The 24,556-nt window shown below is 39.3% G+C and overlaps 1 protein-coding gene across 8 annotated transcripts in view; it reads right to left on the reverse strand.

Annotated features, from left to right (window-relative positions):
• EBF2 (EBF transcription factor 2) overlaps positions 1-24,556 on the reverse strand; it is a 184,058-nt gene that overhangs the window by 38,270 nt on the left and 121,232 nt on the right. For 4 of the 8 annotated variants that reach the window (XM_037812901.1, XM_037812905.1, XM_037812899.1 and 1 more), the window contains 2 exons: positions 17,220-17,301; positions 1,188-1,305 (listed from right to left, as the gene is read on the reverse strand). In XM_037812901.1, coding sequence (XP_037668829.1) covers positions 1,188-1,305; positions 17,220-17,301 — 200 coding nt within the window. Of the gene's footprint in view, positions 1-1,163; positions 1,306-17,219; positions 17,302-24,556 lie in introns of all 8 variants that reach the window. The other 4 variants (XM_037812904.1, XM_037812898.1, XM_037812900.1 and 1 more) reach the window with 1 other exon arrangement.

Consider the following 24,556-nt stretch of genomic DNA (forward strand, 5'->3'; position numbering starts at 1 on the left):
TACAAGGCTTTTCAATGTGCCAGAGAGAGAAGGAGAAGGCAAAATCTACTGTAGTTTAGGATTAGTTTTCAGCTCTATCAAGAGGCAATTTCTAATCACTTTATCAACTTTGTAGGAAGGATTTTCCCTCTTTCTTCCATATGTTCAAGGCCTCTGGACTTTACATCCCAACAGGAACCCAATATGGTTTTCAGGCCATAACTAAAGTCAATCCATCACTCCATTTCCAAAGTTGACAGGGTCAAAGGTGGAGGAGAACTTTGGCAGGACTCCAAAAACATGAGCCTCCTTTGAACAGCCAGTCAATCACATCCAATCAGTCAAGGGAAAACTGGATGGGTTCCTAGTTCTGAACCCTGGGATTTTCTTCTCCCCTTTCAGTGCCCACTGTGGGAGAATTAACACCATTCTGAATTCTTTACTGATTCAATCATTTTCTTTCAGTTCATTAATTCTTATTTAAAATGATACAAGACACATTTTAAATGCTCTGTTGGGGTTGGGGGTCTGCTGGGCAAGATATAGCAAGTCATCACGCTAAAATAGTAGCCCAGTTTACCCATTCATTCTATCCTATATGGTTTTCCTATACCAGAGAGTCAAGGAGTGCAGAAGGAAGGAGAAGAACTAAGATGGATTTTACTTAGGTTTGGCAGTTATCTTCATTGACATACTTTAATTTTTTGGACAACTTGAAGTTTAGCAGTCACCGGGATTTCCAATTACTTTAATGCACTTGGAAAACTACCCAGAGCAGACCACGATTTCTTCTTGTCCAAGCAAACAAAAATCAATTAGTGTCAGTTTCATTCCGCACATTGTTTTGTTTTGCCCACAATTTGTTTAAGGGCACATCTGACACTTATTCATACATGTCTGGCACTGTAATGTTCCTGTTTAACTAAGATGTCATAGGCCTACATTTGCCTAAAATGCTTGTCTAGCAAAAAGAAAAACACAGAACTGAAAGGAAGAGAAAGTGAGGCCCAAGGACTTCAGTACTGGCTGAGAGATGTGTGGAGGTTACACTAATGCAGGCTGGAGCCAGTGTTTACAACTTCATTAAAAAACCCACATGGTTTTGTGCACTTTCTCCACTCCTACTCATAGACATAAATTTGAAGTTCCAACAAGGAAACTTGTGGAGAACTTCATTTGTCTACCACTCCTAAACCAGACAGACCTACCTTCAGATGGATCAAGTCTTCTTGCTCTCCGTCCATGCTTAGAATTGTTATGAACAAACATGTTGTCAGAAACAGCCAACACATGTCCATCCACATTCACTGTTGTTGACAACACCACCTGCGTATTTAAAGAAAAGGGAGGGAGGTAATTTTGGAAGGGTTAGTTTCACATAAAGTTGTCAATGCACTGGAATTCTGTTTTGCCAGACTCCCATATGGTGAATGAGATATGGAACAGAACTTTGGGACAGAGCCATGTTCTTGGCATCTCAACAGGTTATCCTCCTCCTGCAATTATGGCAGAACTTTATGGAAAAAGAGGCTGCCCTTCAACCATGTGTTGTCACATATTTGTGTTCAAACCATGCCCATGTAATGAAGTGGGGAAACTGGCCATCTGCCTCTTGGTTCCAGAAACCTTGTTCTCTATCAGAGGTGTCCTGGACAATCATTCCCAGCTGAACCTCAAGCTGTAGCCACCATCACGAGCTGGCTGTGTGTAATTAGAAAGCTAAGATCTACAATCCAGCTGGGGAGGTCACTTCTCCAAGCTTAGGAATGGGTTCTTGCACTTCTGACATGTCCTAACAAAAGGCTGGGTATCAAGATATTGGCTGATCCACTGTTTGTTGTGTCCCTGCTCATTAGGGAGCATAGCAAAGAGGCACAGACTTTTAGTAAGAATATGAGGTTGCAAGAATTCAGTTTGAAAATGTAGGGCATTTAGTATATAACCTGAAGAAAGGGAAGAGATAGGATGGAGTAGGACAGAGCATGGATTTGGAGTCAGATAGAGCTGAATTCAAATCCCAGGCTGACTTCTTCCTGACTTGTAACCTTGAACAAATGAATTAACCTTCTGCATTTCAGTTTTCTTATCTGTAAAACCTAAGCAACCATACCTACATCACAGGGCTTTTATGAGCATAAAATGAGATAACATATGTAAAGCATTTAGTGCAGGGCCTGGTTGGGGCCAAATTAAGATGAGTTCATGTCCTATTTGCCACGCACCTGCCTAGTTTACTCTATCAGTAAAACAGACAGCATTACTCATTGAACCTCTCCTATATTCTAAGCCTGAGTGAGGTTCTAGAGATGGAGATTGCTGAAGCTACGTACCAAAAGTTGTAAGACATGTTCCCTACCCTTGTGAGCTGGAGAAACATGGCGAACACATAAAACAAATAGCACACAAAATGCCATCTGACTGAGTCCTGCCACGTGGGCTGCAGGCCAAGTTCAAAGGAGGTGGAGATCAGGGAGTGGTGGTGAAAGACACTAGACTTGCTTGATCCATGAAGATGAGCCATCCTAGATTGAAGTCTACTTCTCAGTTTAAGTCAGTTATACATAGCTGTGTGTGTGTGTGTGTGTGTGTGTGTGTGTGTGTGTGTGTGTGTGTGGAAAAGGAACCTGTTCTTTGCCTACTCATGCATATGTAGAGACCTTTTGGGGAAAGGCAGTGAATATGAGAGGTGGTGTTTAAAAATGGCTCTTTCTGACTACTCCCAAATTCAATTTTCTGAAAACCTACTGGTAATTTCTCTGCCACCTCTTCCCTACTTAGTAAATGAAGGAGAAAATCCTTAACCCTGCCTTAGTTCCTAAAATGGAAGTGGATTCATGAGATGGATTTTTTAAAATCTCTTAGCATGAAAATTTTCAAAGAAACAAACAGAATAGCAAAATGAATTTCTAGGTACCCATCACCCAACTTCAAGAATTGTCAAAATATTGCAAATTTTGTTTCATCGATACTACCACATACTCTCCACTCCTACTCAATGATGATGATGATGATCACAGCATTTTGTTGCATGGTTGGTTGTTTTTTAGGTAAAATTTACTACATTGAAATGCACAGATCTTAGCTGCACAATTTTGACAATTGGATCCACCTGGGTAACTAATGCCACTAAAACAATTTAGAACATTTTCATCTCCCTAGAAAGTTATCTTGTGTCCCTTTCCCAGTGGATCACACCGCTACCCCCAGGCAAAACTCCTCTGATTTTTTTCCATCTTAAATAGATTTCTAGATGGTATCTTTGAATGTTTGATAATTTTTAAAACTTAATAGATTTGAGAGAATCCCTAAACCCACAAGTGCATGAAGTATTTAACCTGTCCTTATGCCCCAGCTGCCATAGGCAAGATGGTAGCATACATGGAATTTTGCATGGAAGTAGGTAGGTAGCACTCATTCAACCCAGCAGATATTCATTGGGCACCCAGTATATGTCAGGTATTATGACAGGCTTTGGGGATTCAAAGATGAAGAATCACGTGTCGCCAGTCTGCTACATGTCTCTTCCATGCTTCAATGTCTCACTGTGAAGACACTACAGATACAACTAGGGTTGTTGTCTGTCTCTGCCTCCCTATAACAGGAACCTAAGTTGTCATTCAGAAAATTGTTATCAATATAATTGCTCACAATTCAGAGATGCAGCCTGTCTAGCTCTCTGTCTGTTTTCAATTGTGCACATGTTAACATGTTGGTGTCTGGGAAAGTCCTTCCAGAAAGTTCCTATCATTTGGTGGCAACCATAAGACAGAGACATCAATCACTCTGAAAGCGCTACGAGGCACCAGTTCTTATCAGAGGGATCTCAGCAAAGCAAAAGATTGAGTCATAGTCAGAGGGAAAGGCTGTGGCTCATGGTCACAGGGTTAAGATAAACGTGGAAGTTGAAAGCGATCACCTCTGTACATGCTTCTGTGTAGGAAAATAATAGGAGAAGGGGGGAGAAAAGAGGAACACAGACCGCGGTTACAAACGGCATGTGTCAATGGATTTTCAAGGACATCGCTGCCACCTCTGGAGAAAAACAGGAGAGGGCTTCAGGCTTAAATTGTTATTGAGCTGTACTGGGCACATTGAGGGGAACCCTTGGACTGTCCGAGGATTATGTACATGTAAAGAGTGTTCTCTTTGAGACCATTTTAATTCATTCCACAAGGTTCTTGTCATACTGTATATTAAAGCTCCTCGTGCATTCCTGTCACAGACTATGGGGTTTTCATGAGCCAGCTGATTTCATCATTGTCCATTTGGGTGGAGTGAGACTTAGTTCCAAAGTGAACATTTCCCGAATGACATACCCTGATGGTTCAGATGCACTTCATTATTTTCCATTAACAATGGAAATAAATTTTAATCTTTCACTGGCTAGCACTAGCCTCTCATGACAGCAAGGGAATTAACCTGAATTATTTCAGTGTCTGCAAAATTTATTACAAGATTTTAAATTATGTCCAAATGTATGTGCATATGTGCATATAGAGATGAGGCAAGTTCCAGTTTTTAATATTTCTTAGACTATGAGGAACCTAGAATAGCCTGCCAATTAAACTGAATTTGCAAAATGTAAAAGATTTAATTCGCAAAGTCCACTATGTGAAATCAGATATATTTGGTTTTTCTTCTTATATATTGAGACACAGGCTTGCCTGTTGACCCTTGCATATATTCACTCCACTCTGAAAGAATGAGTGACAGTATGGAGGTGGACATACATTTGGTACATTCAAAGCTCCAAATTTAACTTCCTTCACTGTTTGCTGATGAATGATGACAACACTGATATTATTCTATTCAGAGAAGTTAAAATCTCTGAATGTTTTAAGACTAAAGGAAGTGGTATGTGCATTCCAGCATCGTCTCACTCCCAGGCCTTCCCCTTCCACAAGCCAACTTCTTTCCCCTAGTGAGTATTTCCTGGGTCACAACGGCTGACCCTTTCCATCTGGAATCAATCAGTCAACCCCTGACAACTTCCTGAAACACCTCACTCCATTTCCTGTTCTCTCCCCCTTCACTCTTTCCCCCTGGTTTGCTTCACTCTTCAAAACTGCAGGCCACAGCAGCTTAATGTTAGAGGGTCAGACACAGTTAGACTCCAAAACACTACACAAGGACACCTTTGACCTTCAAAAATCTTTACATCTTAGCTAAACAAATCAAGGTCAACATTTCTTACCATTACCTTGTTAACTGTTTGTATGCATCTTTGCCAATGATATTTGAAACACGTAACAATCAATACCACTTGTTCTCCTAAGATTATAAATCCATTTACTTAAAAATTAGCCACTTTAATATTGATAAAAGGTGCCATCTGAAGGTATCTGAAACTAAAAATTACCAGTGTTATGGCAAACATAGGCAGATATTCCATACAAAAGAACTCTGCTGCCTCATAAATGTCTCCTATCACCTAAACGTGATACCTGTTCCTTTCTGAGGCTGTCAGACTCTCTTGGCTCTGCCATTCGGCTGGCATGGTCCTAAAGGATGCCAATTAGGAATACAGATGTCCATAATTTGTGTGGGATGGACCCCCAGTTTCTGCTGCTGACACTGGTGACAGCTTGCATTTATTCTCATAGTTATGTATCTGTATTTCAGCTCAAAGCTCGAACAGGAAAGTTTGGAAATCTAATAACTAAGCCATTATGGATGATAACTTTCCTCAAATGATGCATTTCTATTCAACACAAAAGCAACAACTAATTATTTTCATGAAAATATTATTTATGATGTGGTACCATGAAGCCAAGTTTCCAAGAAAGAGAAGTGGGGACCTATAGAAATTACTTGCATGTTTAAAGAAAAGGTGGTTTTCACTTTTCATCATTCTGTATTGTGCTTTGATGAGATCCATAATTTCTAGTCGGGTCAGATCAGTAAACATAGACCAAATGGAGAATGACAATGGTAGGTGAAATGCTGAATCATTAAATTAAATGGCAGTTTTAGATGATTATACAGAAACAGAAACATGAATAAAAAGTTTGTATCTCCCCTTGAAAAATTACAAGAAAGCTTTAAGAACAAAATCTACAAAAATGCTAACAATCTGTTAAAAGCACTCAAGAAAACTGATTGGCTTTCTCAAATTATATTTTTCTTCTCATTATCCAAAAGTTCTCCCACACCCTTCACTCTAATAATTTATACAAAGCAGGAGCTGAGTTGTAAAGAGCTCTTTCCTGCCATGAAAGGCCACTGTGGGAATTACACTTTAGGTGGACACATACGTTCATCTGCCTGTATAACTTATTGTTCAAAAGTGGAACTGTTTCTTTGGTGGAAGAACAGTAGTATGGGGCATCAGGACTTTCACCAAACTGACTTATTTCACTCTGAAATGTCCTTGACTTTTTGGAGCGTCATGCTTTTGTTTTTATGGACTATTTTTAATACCTATCCTATTCAAAGCTCTAATTGCATGATTTAGTTCAGTTACATAAGCCAGAGGAAGGGCCAGCTTGACCCCTACTCCCAGCTAGCCTTTCTTAGCTCATACCCAGGTGTTCCTACAAAGACCCTAAGTCTCACACAGGAGGGTAAAAGAAAAAGAGAAGTCAAAATGAAAAATGTGTGGAATGACTAAATGATCTGCACTTTGAAGCAGACAATTCCAATGTCTGTATTCACTGGAGAATAATTACATTGGTTAGAAACCTCCCCATATGGATCAGAGTTCTTGCTCTGAAAACACACCAAATTCTACCATTAGTCAGACACATTTCCCCTCCATTTTAATGCAGGTCATGCACCTCCTAGCTGAATGTGGGGCCTTTGGAAGTTTAATCTTACTAAAGCCACAACACATAGCATTTATAACACATTCAACACCAAAGACTCTCTGAAACCTATTTATGAACATGCATACACCAAACTAAATGAAAATGGTCCCCCAAATTCCTGTTATTTTGCCAAGTATGGAAAAAAAATTCTTCGTGACATTTTACATCTGGAAATGGAATTAAATTCATGATGTGCTTTTCCCTTATAACTATTCAGTTGCTATATATGTTATTTCAGCTTTTGCAAAGCATAATTGTTATGTGGGATTTTATTTTCCACCTGTGAAAGGAGGAAAGGGACACAGAGACCATTAAAAAGGGGAAAGCAAGACAGACTTCCAGTTATGGCAGTCAATTGAGTTCATAGTCCTCATCATGACAAGAAATACTAAGTTAGTGTTTTTATGTACTGGCTAATTTTCACAATCAACAAGGCAACAAAGTGAATCTTACGAAACAATTTTGCCTAAACTTCCATTAGTCCATCCCAGGTTAACAACAAACAACTACTGCAAATTGTTTCCTCCTACCATTTTATTCTTGGCACACACCATATTTTCCAACCAGATTTAAAGCCCAAATTCTTGGTTACTGGACTCCAGAGTTTCCAAAATTACCTTTAAATACCTACCCCACAAGCATGGATTTTTTCCCCTTCTTTTTTGAAGGAATCCCCAGAATTCTTAGCAATGGCTGTTTTTTTATATTCTCTAAGGCTAAATTTTCTGTACAGTTAAGTATCAAGTATCAAACAGGAGAATACAGAGTTGAGTGGCATTGAGACAGATGTGGGACATTCTTGGATTGTTCACACTGAGGGAGTGGGGGGAACTTGGCATTAATGACATAATTCCCAAGAAGATACTTTCTTCAGTAACAGACAGTGCTATGTTTCAATCAGTCAACAGGTATTTATTGAGATTCCCAGGCACTGGGCTAAATGCAGTAGAGGGTAACAGAAAAATCTATAAGACCTGAGGCGCTTACCATGTATTTGGTAAAGCATAACAGATATTAGAAATAGAAATAGAAAATATTACTATACCATAAAATATGATTAAGGATCAAATTGTGTTGCCATCATATACTCTAGGAGTACGAAGGTGAGAAAAACTAGCCCATACTGAAAGGAGTAAAAGATGTTTCCATCAAGGAAGTGAGATATGAGACAGACCTTGAACAATTGAAAAAATTTATGAAATGATTATTTGATACTTTTTAAAAATTCTAGTTGGCATGAATGGAGTAGTAGAGCATCTCTGCTGGCTTATCTTGACAAATTTGGCTTCAGATGGACACTTTTTAGAGTGTGCTTTTTAAAAATTGATTGAATATGTAGAATCAAGTGGCAATGTTTTAAACCAGGCTTTCATGTTATCAGGGAGCCTGAAGATTGTTCATCTGCTTGACACTGAATTTCCCTTCATCTCAAAGATCATGGACACTTGCTACTTCCACCCTACCTCTTTTGAATCCATTGAATCCATTGCTTTTCCCAATTAAAACTTATGCCAAGTGGGGATGGTTATGGTCAATGGGTGGTATTTTACAAGAAAAGTAGTGAGAGCCACAGGGGAGTCATAGCATATTTGATGCAGTTCCTGGTTTAGCTCAGCCATTCTCTTCCACCGAACTCTGTCACCACGGACATTGTGAATCGCCTACCATCTATCCAAAGTCAGGAGCATGACAGGCTCCTTAAGCAGCTAAGGAACCTACACAGTTTTAAAGCAGAACTAAGAGAGCTTTGCTTTCCAGGAAGATCTGTATCTGATTGCTCTGGAATGTGTTTAGAGGTAAGTTTTAGTGCCCAAATTTGAGTACCCAAAATATTTTAGCATTTAGGCCTCATTTCCACCTCACCGAAGTCTGATATATTCTTTTCCCAAAGTATTTAGGCAACCAGTTATTTTTACTTCTCTCTTTTTTCTCCCACAAAGAACTCATTTCTTTCCACAAAGAGCATATTTCCTGTAAAAGTTGGCCAAAACTCTTATCACCCTGTTTTTTTGTCTCCAAATGAACATCAAAAGTCAGATACAGCACAAGGTTATACTGCCAAACAGAGAACAGATTGAAATCACCCACAGAAAACCATCCCCAAGCTTAAAGCATTAGACTGAGTGAAAAATCCTCAAACTCGCCAGGATTTCTTTGACTCCAAAGAGATAATTATTATTTCTTGACTTGAAATATCTGGTTTGTTTTACCACCAGATAATGGACTCACCTGTTAATCAGAGAAGCCATAAGTCAAATGATTTTCATTATGTGCTTTAAAACTGCTGCTCAGTAGCACGGCAAATTTCAAATGGTGGATGAGATCACAAAGCAGCTGGAGTATCTCTTGAACTAAAAGATTTGAACTGAAGAAACCTGCAGGCAGCTGGAGCTGTATTAAATTTTTACCATTTGGAGTTAATTTAAACTCTCGTTTCCCTCTTAAACTGGTGTGAGAGAAACATTCAACATTTTTTATTTAACAAAAATAGATGGTGGTGCTATTAAAAAGTTTTATATAAGAGCTGGGGTTTAAAAAATCATAAGTGGTTGGTTGGATCTTGGCTCTCTTCCAAAACATGAGTAGCCCTGCCCTTTGCTCTTATATTGTTTAGTAAAACAGACTAATGGCTAATGCCCAGCTGTGTGGACTAGGAATCTTTGTCATATGCATTTATTTTCCCACTGTTCTTGGGCAGTTGTTGCATCCAGCATGGTGCTCTAACAGACCTTAGGCCTCTAGCATTATTGAACCATGCTGTTGGCATCAACCCTCACACATTCAGTCTCACTTCCTTTCTTCATTCTCATCAAGTGGAGTTTTGTGTCCTCAGTTCACTTCTTCCCAACCACTGTGTGTTTCTTTCCACTTCTCAGGGGTCTTAAAGACCTCCCAGATGTGTCCAAAAAAAGCACCAAGCTTTCCCCTCATTCCCTTCAAATCCCCCTCAAGATGCCCTTCTGATAGACCCATCCTAGGTTTCTGTGCAGATCCCTAAAAACAAACTGGAATCATCTCAGCATTGAAGCCTTTTTCAACCTGGTCCCTGAAATGACTTTTCTTTCACTAGAAATATATGCACCTTTTTATACACACCAACATCTTCTCTCTTGAATCAAAGGAGAGCAAGATCTGTATATGGTTCTCTTCCTAGCATAAGTTTATAAGTTAAAATGATTATGGTGGTGGACCTGGAATTTACTTACTCTAAACTGAGAGTAATTTGGGAAGTGAATTTGAGACACCCAAGAAATAGAAAAGTTTAGCAAATGGCAGTTAGAATCTTTATCCTAATGACAAGAAAGCTACAAGTTTGAATGGAAGAAATTAAAGATGATTTGGGGGTTGGAGATGTGTTGAGGCACCTGCTACCAACTCCAAGTTACCTAAGGTACAAACTGATGCTATCCATATGATAGAAAATGTCCCAGCACTATACGTGATCATTTCTTCTTAAAACCTAGTCCTTTTCTGCAGGGGAAAAAAAAAAAATGGCACCCAGATCTCTAAACTTCCCAATATCAAGAAAATAGTCTATGGATTAGGATTGTATTACAGATGATACTGTAAAAACTTTGAAAAATATTCCAAATAGCATCCACCCTTGTTATTATTATAATATGTACCTCCCATATCATCCAAACCTGATCACATGTTCTCTGCTTCTAGGGAAGTCACTTGAAGACCATAGAGAAGCATACCTAAGCTATAGAAATCACCCATTTATTTTATTTTCTGTATCTCCCCATCAGGCTGTAAGCTATGTGAGGGCATGGATTTTTGTCTGTTTTTGGTCACTGATGTATCTCCAGCATCTAGGAGAGTGCCTGGCACATAGAATTTGCCCTATAATATTTGTTGGGTGAGTGTTCCAGTTTGCTAATGCTGCCATTATGCAAACTACCAGAAATGGATTGGCTTTTATAAAGGAGGTTTATTTGGTTACAAATTTAAAGTCCTAAGGCCATAAAAGTATCCAAACTAAGGCATCAACAAGAGGATACCATCAATGAAGAATGGACAATGGCTGTTAGCTGGGAAGGCATGTGGCTGGCATCTGGTGGTCCTTTGCTCCCGGGTTGTGTTGCTTTTATCTTCTGATTCCAGCGGCTTTCTAAGTGTCTGGAAGTCCTCTTGTAGCTTCTCTGCATTAAACGCTGGGCTTCATCTCTTAGCTTAGCATCTCCAAACATCCTTCTGTCTGCATCTCCAAGCATCTCTAAGCGTCAGCAAGCATCTGGGTCTGTGTCGGCTCTTAGCTTCTCTCTTAAATACTCTAGTGAAGTAATCAAGCCCCACCCTGAATGGACAGGGTCCACACCTCCATGTGAGTAATTAAATCAGAGGTTCCACCCTAACCAACACACTAATTGGTATGCCCCCACAAGATTGCATTAAAGAATATGGCTTTTTTAGGGTACACAAATGATCCAAATGGCACAGTAAATAAGAGAATGATTGCACCTATTTTTCACTATGACTTGGAGTGCACACAGTCAGCATATATATGAGTACGAGTGTGATCTGGCAACAATAAGCACTGTTGTCAACTTCCACTGGGTTTTAGAATTTGAATGTGAGAAATGATAGTGTGACTGACTTCATTTTCTTGGCTTGGTTTCCTTCTGGATTTTATAACTGTTTGGTATCCATCCACAATGCAGAGAAATAAAGAATGGGATTCATTTAGTCTTAACAGGCCTGTCAGCTTAAACTAGACATAAACTTCCTTTCCTTCATTAAGTTGTTAATCTGGGTGTTTCTTCTATTTCTTCTGTTTCAAGGAGTGCAAAAGTGATTTTCTGCACGTATGGTCCATAGATTTAGACTGGGGCCCTGGAACTCTTCCTTTTCTTTTGCTTTCTTTCCTTTCCTTTCCTTTCTCTTCCTTTTCTTTTTTTCATTTTCTCTCTCTTAAAAATTCATTTGCTAACAATTTATTAAGCCCTACAAAGTACCTGACATTGTGCTAGGCATTGGGGAGAAATACAAAAATAAATAAAACATACCAATTACCCTCAAGCAGCTCACAGTCTGTTGGAGACACAAACAATAATTGCAATGCAATGCGATAAATGGTATAATAACAGCTTGTGGGGAACATGATTTTGGCACAGAAGAGGGAACCAATTGCTCTGCCTAGAAGGGTCAGGAAATAACTTATGAAAGAAGTGGCATTCAGGTTTAATCTTGACATGTGAGTAGGAGTCATGAACTGGAGATAGGCAAAGGGTTCTGAGCAGAAGGATAGGCATGTGGAAAGGTTTCAAGAAGTAATAGGAAATCAATGAGATGTTCCTGGTGAGTGGTGGGCATCTGAAAACATCGGGATATGAGCATGGCAGGAAAGATGCCCGATGTAAGACTATTGAGTAGGTCTCATCAGTCATGCTAAAAAGTCTCATCATTTTTCTATGGATAGTAGATACAGTACATTTTAAACAGGGGAGTGACATGATTAGATTTGTGTTTTAAAAGATAACTCTGGCAGAGGTGCTGAGGATGGCTTAGATAAGGATGAAGTAGAGGCACAGTTCTGTTGCAGTTTTTTGGGATAGAGCTGTATCTAACAGATACTTAGGAGGGGAAGTGACACTTTAACAATAATGGTCTCCAAGAAAGGCTGTAGATGGGGGAGTAAGTATTGAATTCTGTTCTGAACATGTGTGTGCTGGTTTGAATTTGTTACGTACCTTATAAAAGACTATATGTTCTTTTAATCCAATCTTGTGGGGGCAGATGTATTGTGGGTGGCACCTTTTGATTAGATTGTTCTGTGGAGATGTGACCCCACCCATTCAAGGTGGGTCTTAATCCTTTACTGGAGTCTTTTAAGAGAGCTCAGAGAGAGAGAGAGAGAGCTCAGACATGCTGAGAGAGACATTGTAGAGAGAGCTCAGAGATGCTGAGACATTTTGGAGAGAAGCTAAGCTATGTAATCCAGAGTGTGCCCCAGGGAGAAGCTAAGACAGAAGCTAAGACAGAAGCTAAGACAGATGTTCAGCGATGCCTAGAGACAGAAACCCAGAGACATGTTGAAGAAAGCCAAAGAAACCAGAAGCTAAACCTGGGAGAGGACCAGCAGACTCCAGCCATGTGCCTTCCCATGTGACAGAGGAACCCCAGATGCCATCAGCCTTTCTTCAGAGAAGGTATTGTCCTGTTGATGCCTTAACTGGGACTTTTCTTGGCCTTAGAACTGTAAATTTGTGAACTAATAAACCCCCATTGTAAAAGCCAATCTATTTCCGGTATTTTGCATTCCAGCAGCTTTAGCAAACTGAGACAATGTGCTCATTAGTCATCCAAGTGAAGATGCCCAGTAGGGAGGTGCAGCTATATGTCTGTGGCACTAGAGAGGGGTGAAGGCTACATATATGCATCCAGGAACAGAGGGCATTTGAAGCCAAGAGAGTGAAAAGATCACCAGGAAGAGTCCTAAGAGGACAGATCCCTAGAATAAGGATTAAATTACATTGAGGTTGTCTATTTAGTATTAGATGGTGTTAGAGGCATTCAATTTCTTAAGATCTAAGTTTCTCAATTTGGGGTCCACCTAAGAGATGTTTTCAAGAGGTCTGGTAACCCTTAAAATTTTAAGCAAAATTTTTATTAAATGTACTTTTTTGTTGTGAAAGAAGCTATAGATTTTACCAGGTTATCAAAGGGATCTGGGCCAAAAAGGGGTCAAAACCCATGTGCTTAGATAAATATTTGGTATGTCCCATGATATTTAGGACTTGAACTGAGTGGTTCAAGCTGGAAAATAAATTTGATATAATGATTTTATTCTCATTCAATCAATTTTGAGAAAAGAATTCAGTTTCCACCAGAGCTTTGGGGATAGTGGAAGGAGGAGCAGTGAGAGAGGAGAGAGGATTTGGTTGGATTCATGAGTTGGTTAGAAATGTTTTGTATTTATATTCTGCTCAGATAAATACCCACAAAAGAATCTGTCAGATTAAATCTATGTTTGATCATATAACAAGAGTGGAGAATTGAAGTAATTGTCTATATGGTTTCAGTCAAATGAAAGTTTTGAAAATTTTTACCTGAACTATTCAGACAACTGAGAACAAACTGTGGTGTGGGTATTTGGAAAGGTTCCCTAAATTATCTGGGCAATTGTCTCAATTTTCTACCACTTTTTGCGTATTGAGAGCCAAACTATTATGAAGACCATTTTCATTCTGAATGAGATATATGCTCCAGGAATTCCTAAAAGTTACCATATCTTTAGATCTCCCTCCCCATTACCACCATTAGCAATGATCTCCGATTTTGCTTTATTACTTAATCCAAGTTTCTGATGTGGCCATTATAGCACATATTCAAGCCTTTCTCTGTAACAGTCTTCTGTATTTAAAAGACTGTTCACTGAAGGTTATATTCTTAACAGAATCTAAGCACAGTATAAAAACTGCCAATTCTTTTGTACATCAAAGAACACTATCAAGAAAGGGAAAGACAATTCACAGAATGGAAGAATGGAAAACTGTATTTGCAAATTGTATATCTGATAAGGACCAAGTACTTTAATCTATCAAGAACTGTTACAACTAAGCGATAAAAAGATAAATAACCCAATTTAAAAATGGGCAAAAGATTTGAATAGACATTTCTCCAAGGAAGATATACAAATGGCCAATATGCACATGAAAAGACACTCAACATCATTCGTCATTGGGGAAATGCAGTTCAAAACCACAATAAATGCCACATCATAACAATTAGGATGACTATAATAATTAAAAAAATTAAAAAAAAAGCCAGGATGTGGAGAAATTGGAACCCTCATACATTGCTGGTGGGAATGCAAAATGATGTGGATGCTGTGAGAAACAGTTTGGCAGCTCCTCAAAAAGTTAAAGATAGAGTTACCATATGACCTAGTAATTCTAACTCCTACATATCTATCCAAGAGAACTGAAAAATCTATGTTCACATAAAAACTTATGTGACTGTGAATGTGCATAACCACATTATATATAACAGTATGTTATATAATAATATATAATATGTAATAGCCCCAAAGTGGAAACACCCAAATGTTCAGCAACTGATGAATGAATAAACAAAATGTGGTATATACATACAATGGAATATTATTCATCCATAAAAAGATCGAAATACTGATACATGTTACAACACAGACGAACTTAGAAAATATTGTGCTAAGCGAAAGAAGTCAGACAAAGAAGGCCACATATTGTATGATTCCATCTATAGGAAATATCTGGAATAGGAAAATTCAAGGAGACTGAAAGTAAATTAGTGGTTGCCAGGGGATAGGAGGAGGGGGAAGGAATTGAGAGATATGAGTTTCTTTTGGGGATGATAGAAATGTTCTGGAATTAGTGATGATGGTTGCACAACATTGTGAATGAGCTGAAAACTACTGAAGTATACACTTTAAAACAGTTAAAATGATGAATTTTATGTTAAGTGAATTTTATCTCAAAAATATGCAAAAACTATTTGCCAAGTGACTTTAGTTCTATCCCAGAAATAAGAGAATCATAGAATGAACAAATTAAAAAAAAAAAAAAATTCTCTTATCTTTGCAAAAGTCAAATACTTTCACACAGAATGAGAATCCCTTATAATTTTGAGATCAGCAATATATATTCTAACCCTGTCAAAAACTCTGGGCACATTAAAAACCTCCCTTAGTAAACAACCAAAGAAGTAGAGGAAATCTTAGCATACATTTGCTTTGTGAGTATATTTCTAAAATTTGGGATAAACAAAATGACAAAGCATTCTATTAGAAGCCTCTTCAAATTTACAAGAGTACCCTTAAATTTAAAACCTCTTTGGAAGTGGTGGTAGGGGACAAGGTGGAACTAGAATCCATACTTCTAATTTCTTTTCCCTGCATCCGATTCTTCCAGAAACGAAAGCTAAGATTTGGTCATCAAGACACTTTAGAATCCTTCTGGACTGAAATTACTTGCATTTCCATTTGGAAAACTGAGTAAAATGAACTTCTACTGGGCATGACGTTCCTGTTAGATCCCCAAGAAGGCTCATTTTACTTCTGTTCGCCTTTGCATCATAGAGCCAGGGGGAGAATCCGCATAATGGAGAGGAGTGGTTTAACTTTTTAAAGAAAGGCTGGTAAAAGTGATAACTTAAATATTGCAACAAAACATGTCCCAGTCACAGCAAGATTGTTTGATAACCACGATATAGTGGGAAAATGCCAGGAATATTTTTTTCAGAGTAGCTGTCACTGGGCCTTGTGTGTGCCGCCCTCCCAGGGGTCCCTCCACCTCCCCTCCCACCCGCCATTAACTCTTTAATGGCTCTGTGCCTAACCATCTGTCTAACTAGGGCTAAACCACAGAAGCTCTCCGAGAGACGGGCAGGACCACTACATAATTTGTGGGGTCCAGTGAGGAACGAAAATGCATGGCCTTTTATTGAAAAATCAGTAAGAATTCTAAGACAGCCATGGCCAAGCATTAAGCCAAGCACAGGTCACACACCCACAGTCTGGTGGAACGAGTTTGAACAGACAGAACCTCCCGGCTCCCAGCTCCACCACCACCTTCTTACTGTAATTAGGAACAAGTTACTCAAACTCCCAGAATCTCAGTTTCCTCACATGAAACCTGAGGCTAATACTCCCTATCTCTTGCACTGCTTAGAGGATTGTTTAAAAAGTCTTGAGATTGAATATTATATTTTAAGTGTTTGTAATATTCCTGTGGAGAAAAAGACGCTGTGTTTTAGATTAAGTACAAATGGCAGCAAAGCCATTTGGCAAATTAAATATGGGTCCTTCAAAGATTAAGGAAGGGGGCTCTTCCTCTTGTCTCCAACCTGACACACTTTGCCTGGCTCTGTGTTTTTTATTAGCTCACATTCTCGGTACCTCAGTGGCGAGGGTGATGAAACCAGTGGCAGATTGAACTGCCAGGCAGCTGGGTCACTCCCCTGGGGCTTGTTGCCTTGCTGCCATCTTAAAGTGACCACGGCCGTTTGGGCTGCTGCTTTCCAAAAAGACTTCAGAGGGAGACCACTGAATAGTTAATCGAAGAAAAAGGAGAGGCAGAGGGTGTTGCTTGCAGAAAGCACAGAGAAGCTGCTTTGAAAAATCCCAAGGTGGCTGAATATCAAGAACACAGTTCCTGCTGTGGGCAGCTGTGTGTGCAAAGGACAGCCCGAGGGCTTAAAATCAAATCTCCAGCATGGGTTGGTGCCTTTCCGTGTGGGGATTTGGTGATGGAGGCAGAGGCCTAAACTCTACAAAATGAGGAAAGCCTCAATACTATCGGAGAAGGGTTATCATTTACCATTATCTATTTTATTGTTAGCAATATCAGTGAATAAATTTATTTTTAAGGAAAAAAAAAAAAAGAAAAAGAGTGAGGAGGAAAAAGGAAACGGGATAACTTATTTAACAGGAAAGAACTGCAGGTCTCTTACCTGAAACCGTCTCATGTCCCTTGGGTTTCCTGCTGTTTTCAAACAATTCTGATTGCACTTGAGGAAAAATTTTAAAAAGAATCTGTGAAGAGAAAGCAATGTGTTACATTTTTAAGTAAACATTTTTTAAGGGAGAATATATCTGCATTATATTAGATTTGATTTGAAAGTGATTGTATTTCAGGTCTGGGGAATTTCAACCAGCCTTGCCTGTGAAAGAACATTGCTGACCCTTTGCAATTTGCAAATTTGGATGTTTTCAATCGCAAGTCATACTCCCCCTTCTCCATCACTGTCAGGGATTGTTAAGTGGTTCACAAGCTGGGCTCTGGATTGTGCACTGGCCCCGTCGTTACTAGGGCATGCACTCCCCAAAAAGGGCTTCAAGAGCAGCAGTGACCCCTGCCGTGCAAAAATGTCTTGCTCCTGGAGTTAAAAATGGCATGACTTAGCCCAGAATCCCCTGGTTTATCATGCATGTGGCTTTCCGCTGGCCACACACAGGCTCATGTTCATACACCTCACACAGATGCCCTCACACACACACAAAGGTTGGCTGGTATTTTCAACCGATTTATATGGATGTTACTACCCAAAGACAAAAATCAGTCTTCACAGGTATATGCTGGGGTTTTTAAACTAACAAGTGTGTATCTCCTTTCAGACCATCTATAGATTGTTTAAAAAAAAAAAAAAAATACCACCAAGGCACAAAATAATGGTTTGAGGTTATCATTTGTAAGACACATTTTTAAGCCAATATTCTCCTAAATAACACACCTATGCAATTTTTAAATTGGGTATCTTTGATCAGACAACTGTATCAACTAGAACTGGCAGAAGTGTCCTTTCAAAAATTTAAGTATTTAATGTTTGAAATTTTGTTTCAAAATACAATAAGTTTTTCATTTATTTCACTTGCAGACTCTTTCGTAAAAAAAAAAAAAAAAAAAAAAAATCCAGCTTTTGCAGTGCTAAAGTCCCAGGTGAGTGAGGCCTATTTCCCTTTCTGTTACTATGACAACGAAATTTTACCGCAGTCCCAAAGTCCCTTCAGAACTCTCACATCCATGCCTTGAATTAGAACTTTAAAGGAAAAGATATACATTTTTTCCATGATTTACCAACAAAAATCAGCAGAAATCAACAATGCTTCCAAAAAATTCTATTTTAAAACAACACTTTGAACAACACTTGCTTCTCATAATTATGACCTTCTGTTTATTTTTATATTTTCACAATCACACAAAAGAATTACCTAGTGTTCCAGTTAATTGTATTTATCACTTAAAAAAACCTGATGGGAAGATAAACAGCAAGCGACAGAGAAGGGGAGAAGGAGAATCACACTCTTCAGAGCATTTTCATATCCAAGATGTTCTTTTACTCTTCGTTTGCTAAAAATATTTGGCAAAGTGCTCCTGACCCTATCTATGAATAAGGATAGGTGTGAATTTGGAAATAACAGCTGTCTATTTTTTCATTATTTTATGAAATCTCTTTTTGGGGGGATGGGTAGGGGATTAGCATGGCCTCGTGTGCCGTGAAGATGTCCCGGGTTCTCATACAAGGAACCTCCAGCAGGATGAGGTCGGGAAGATGCTCCCTAATGCTTTATGCAATGTTCAAATTCACAACCTTCCTCGGGTTTCCAAAGTGCAATGAAATGTCTACCCACAGTAACCTGAGCGTATTAGAAAGGAGACTGCTTTTATTTAAGAAAAGATTGCTCGGAATTGAAACACTTTTTTTTATATTTTTTTAAGGGGAACACACACACTCCCCCATTTGTGCATTCACATCAGTCAGTCAGGGCCTCTTACAATAAATACAGATGCTCCATGGAGTAGATGTTCTTAAACTGGCCTTTCTCTCGCTCGAGTCTCTCCAAACAATAGCCCCCATCCTCACACTACATTTTCCCTCAACACTCTCTTGCCTATTTACATCTTTTCCCCTATCAAAGTTAGAGTGCTTTTTCTTGCTTATTCCTGGATTTGGGAAAAGTTTTGCCACAACTGGCCTCCTCACAGTGCACTCTGCATGCCATCACACTTCCCCTTACCCGCCCCCACCCCTTCTCCAAAATGCATCTGGTGAAACCATCAATGTTTGTGAAGGCATGATTATATGAAGGGTCTTGGAGGTGGAAAAGTGCAAAGGAGATAAATGTTTACACAAACTCCAATTGATTTAGGGGAACAGGGTGCCTGCTGAAAGGCTTTATTCACTTTAAATTAGGACCTTTAACAGTTCTTTGGATGGAAATTACCCAGTTTCGACTCTTTCTGTTTGCCTGGGGTCTGAATTTGTAATCTGCACTGCCCCTAGCACACTAAGGATTTAGCATTCGGTTCACAATTGGGCAGGAGTGGTGGAGACAGGGAGAGAGGAGGGGTGATGGGAAGGGTAGAGAAAGAGAGTTCTTTCACATTGTATAGTACCTTCTAGAAGGAGGAACAGCTACTTCTAAATGGCCAGCACCAGAAATTATGGCCTGGATATTTTATAAGTAGACCTAAATACTAATTAAAAGAAATTACGGGGCTTCCTGACATCTCCAATTTTTTCTCTTCCTTATATTGATGTCTTCAGTCATGCCCCACCTCCATCCTTCCAACCACCATACTCAAGTTCTTGGGAGAGAATCCTTTACCAACTATTCCATTCATTAACCACAGGCTAACATTCAGGGAAAGAATTTTCTCTGAGTTCCCCCTGGGGTTGGATCCCTCCGAAGCCAGAGCTGCCTGGAAAATGTCAGCTCTCTCCACTCAGAAACGGGAAACCAAAATGAATTACAAGATTCAGACCAAATGTGCAGATTCTCATCAGGATGGAAGTTGTTATTTCCACTTTCTCCAAACAATGTTGACTACATAAATATTATAACCAGTTAACATGCACGTCTTGCAAGGCTTCTGATCTCATTTCTTAAGAGTCAACGCTAACAACTACAGGTGTATCCTTCTTTTACAGACTAAGAGGAGTGGACAGGTGGCGTCAAAATGTGAACTCAGGCCCTCAGATTTCAGTCTGGTTCCTAGGTCATCGAGGCAGTATAATGTATGAAAAAGGTATTTCTTCACTCCAAAAATATTTATTAAATGCCTACTGTGTGCTACTCTTGGCCCTGCTACCAACTAATGATGTAGCCTAATCACCTTACCTCTCTGGGCCTCAGTTTCTTCATCTGTTAAAAGAAGGTTTAACCTGGACTATCTCTAAGGTTCCTTCCAACATTAATATTCTATGATTGCCAAGAAAAATGCACAAAGAATCCTCCAGAAAGGGCTACTTTGGGAGAAGAAACCACTGAAGACAGAAAGCCCAGGACTTCCTAAAGTCCAAGGGATGTATGTTTGTGTGTTGGTTGGGGGCAGGGGTTTTCCTAAGAGATGAATCAAACTCACTGAGATGAAACTGTAAAAGAAAACTAAGAAAGGACAGTTGATTGGTGAAAAATGGGGCCCCTTGGATGATGCCTTGGCGAGAAGCATGAGTGTCCCAAGGTTGATGGGCAGGTTTTTGGAAGGATGTGTCATTCCATTAGGATTCCTTCTCTAATGTTTCAGAGGCAGGAGAAGGTATCCCAGAAATATCACAGATCCAAGCCCTCTTTGTCCCTTCTTACCATCCTGTGTGTCTGGAAGCTGAAGGGCAGAGGGGACATAAAGGAGAAGGAAAGAACCCTTAGGGAGTATCTATTCTGTGCCATGGACTGAGCAATGTGCTTTTTACACAATGTTTCATTTAATTCTCACAATGACCCTATGAGTGAGGAATCATCTTACAGCTGGGAAAAACTAAGACTCCAAGAATTTAAGAAATTCGCTGAAGATCACATAGCTTGTAAGTGGCAGAAACCAGGATTTGGATCTAGGTCTTTCTAGCAACATGCTCCATCTGGGGTTCCACATTTTCTGCACCAATTAGATTAGGGTAATGCTTGCACAACTCTGTGAATATACTAAAAATCATTGAATTGTACCCTTTAAACATGGAAACCTTATGGTATCTAAATTATATCTCAAGAAAGCTGTTAAAAAAAAAACACTTCGGAAAACATGGTCTGGAAACTCCTGCTGAATTCACTTATTTACTCATTTGGCTTCACACCTTGCTAACATGCATTAAGTGTGTACCATGTGCCATGAAGGGTTCAGGCACAGCAGGAAACAAGACAGACTAAAGCTCTTGCCCTTATGGAGTGCAAAAGCAAGCTATTCAAAATATGCTTCTCCAGATTTGGAGATGGTTCTGGAGACCCCTGAATATGGGTCTGAGTATAATCCCAGGGAGATCACCCATACCTAAGAAATCCCTTCACCCCAATCTCTGGAATATCGGAAGGATACTCTATACTGTTCAGGAAAAGAATGAGAGTCTAGGTGGCTCTAAACATGTTCTGAGCCCATGCCAAAAAGAAACTGAATTTCAAGCTAGATGCACAAAGAGGGAACAGAGGTAACGTTGGGGAGGGGGGGTGCCTCTAAATCACAGGGCCAGCTACTTAATATGCATGCCATGCCCTGGAACTTTGATGAATCGTACGACTATTACTATTTCTCCACATTTGTGGATGAGGTGAATTTGCCTCCAATTTGAGATCCAAGATCTAGTCCCTTCTAAAAAACTTTAATATATGGGATGGTTACAAAAAAATCTTTAGGAAAGTACTGTGAAGGATACCAAAGCTATTTTCCAGAAAAAGATTAGAGATACATAGCAAAGAAATGACTGCACTAATAACAGCTACCAATATACAGAGCCTCACTCTATAGAAAAATAATATATAATACACACTTCACTTTAAATCTTAGTTCATTACTCTTTTGGGGGAAAAAATGTAATTCTGTCTACCCTAGAACCAGCCTCGGCTATGACATGGCCACATCTTATACACCATGGAGATGAGGACACCCATACTTTCCGTGAGCCAAGAGTAGAGTCGCTGTATCAGGTTCTTCCTCTCTGCCTTGAGGAACCACATAAACAGGCTGGATCACCAAAGTCTGAGCCTAGTAGATAGTTGATATAGCCTCCCAAACCATGGAGGTACTTAAAGGTTTGTGACCATTGATTTTTGGGAGACCTGTTTTATCTGGATCAGCTAAATCTTCTTTTTTAGAGTCCAATAAATTAAAATACAATCAGCTTCCAAAGTTTGTGTGTGCTTCTATAAAAGAGGATAACCCCTGCCTCTAAAATACTTGCATATCATTTCTGAGAACTACCAAATGTAGGGAAAGGCTAGATCATAAAATCACATTTGAAAAGAATGATCAGCTCCCTCTCTTCTCCCAGGATCCCTCAAATTTAACTCCTCTTGGGCTCTAGGTAATCCAAACTCTTACACCAGAGTGAGGGGCTGCACAGAATGGACACATCCATGGTGCAACGTTCTCACTCTGAGAAGAGATGTCATGGTAGCTCATACGCTCTCCATGGTAGGAAACAGTTGGTTTCACTTGAGCCCAATGGAAAACACAATGATAGTATTCTAGCTTTAATCTAGGTTTTAATTGTAATATCCTCTTTGAACCTTCCAACACAGAGAGAACACGTTTTCCTCCCCCCAAAGTCTCCTAATCCAGAGAATCCAAACCCAGGCAGCCCAAGTAAAGGACAGAGCAGCAGTGGGTCCCAGCAATGAATCGAAGAAATCTGCTGAATATCTGAGGGGTCAGCCCAGACTAGAAAGGATTCTAAAGTTTTTTAGGGTCTTGTGGCGACTCTGAATCAAGTCCACAAAGATGGAAAGACTCTGGGAGATCAAGCCCCCAACTGGCTCTTATGACATCCTAAAGTAATTTGGCAATGAAGGTTCCCAGAAGGCTTGTACTCGATACCTGCTAGGTAAGGTGCAGCCACACAAAGGCCTGAGAAGAACCACAGAAGTAGGACATGATTTGAAAGTCTTGACCAACTGGATTTTTTAGGCTTAAATCAAATACTCTTTTTGTAAGCTGATTTTGTATCTAACCCATTCATTTAAATAATCCCTTAAAATGTAAATACATGAGCAGAGTAAGTACAGAATATTTTTGATCTCCACAGAGCTGCCTATGGAAAGGACATTTTACCATTCAAGCTTACTCACCTCAGCTATTTTAATGAAAGACCATTTCATATTGGAAAAATGTAAGTTTACAGAAATTTTTTAAACAATTCATTTTCTTTCTTCCAACTACACTCAACCACTTCCAACATCCCTTGAATTAAAAAACTAAATATGATGGTGATTATAATAAATAGTAAATTATAATAGTCTATATTCATTAAACTCATATTATTTGCCATGCATGATTTCATTTAATCCTCCTAACTCTGGGATTAGGCATATTAATATAATATCCCCATTTTATAGAGGAGATAACCAAGACTCAGAAAGGTTAAATTACTTTCCCAAGGACAATGAGCTAGTAAGTGGAAGAGCTAGGCATGGAACTCAAATTTGTCTGACTTTTAGCAAAGTGCAGCTCTGGTGGGAGCTTGTCCAAGCTTCTTTTGAAGGAAAAGTTGGATGGGATACATGGTCAAGCAGCACATGAGAGCTGTTTCAGGGGACAAGTGCCCTCACTGATCCACATGGGGGGGTCATGTCACTTCCTTTGTCTTTCTGGAAATGAGAATGGGGTTGTTCTTTGTATTACAAAACAAAACAAGCAAAGAAACAAAAATATCTATCATTCCTATCAGGGACTGCATTCTCTAGAAATTCCATGGCTATTTTTGAGTGTGCAGAGGAAGATAAGGAAGGTCTATTAGAAATTTGAAAAACAAGACTTCTGAGAAGAACCCAAAAGATCCAAGGATGACACATCACAAATAGCTGCAGCCCTCTACAATAAATGTCAAAGATTGCCCAGTGGATGAGGAAAGATCAGGGTCATTTGTCCTTGAAGACCATGGAGAAATAAAGCAGGAAGTCAAGTGTGTAACAAAAAGTTGAATTAAATCTTGGAAAACATTTTTTGAAAATAAGTCACCAAAGCTAAATTTTGAAACCGTTACCCAAGGGACAGAGGAGATTCTCCAACATTAGAGATTTTTAAATAGACCAGCAACTAATTCCTTTGGCAGCAGATAATTTCAGTCCTATATGTGGCTGCTAATCTGGTTATTGCTATGAGCCATTCCATATGATTCCAAGCCTTCTGCAATTGCTGATTTTGCTTGCTTAATATTTATTGTAAAAATTAGGAAGCCTCAGTTTCTTTCTCTTTAACATGATCTGTTAGGCCAGTAGTGAGGGTCAGATATCCGGGAAAAGGGCTTGGGAAAATGCCTGGTATATACATAGTAAGTTAGCTTCTTCAGCTCTTGCTCGCCCT

The sequence above is a fragment of the Choloepus didactylus genome, chromosome 20, assembly GCF_015220235.1.
Source record: "Choloepus didactylus isolate mChoDid1 chromosome 20, mChoDid1.pri, whole genome shotgun sequence".
Classification (NCBI taxonomy): domain Eukaryota; kingdom Metazoa; phylum Chordata; class Mammalia; order Pilosa; family Megalonychidae; genus Choloepus; species Choloepus didactylus.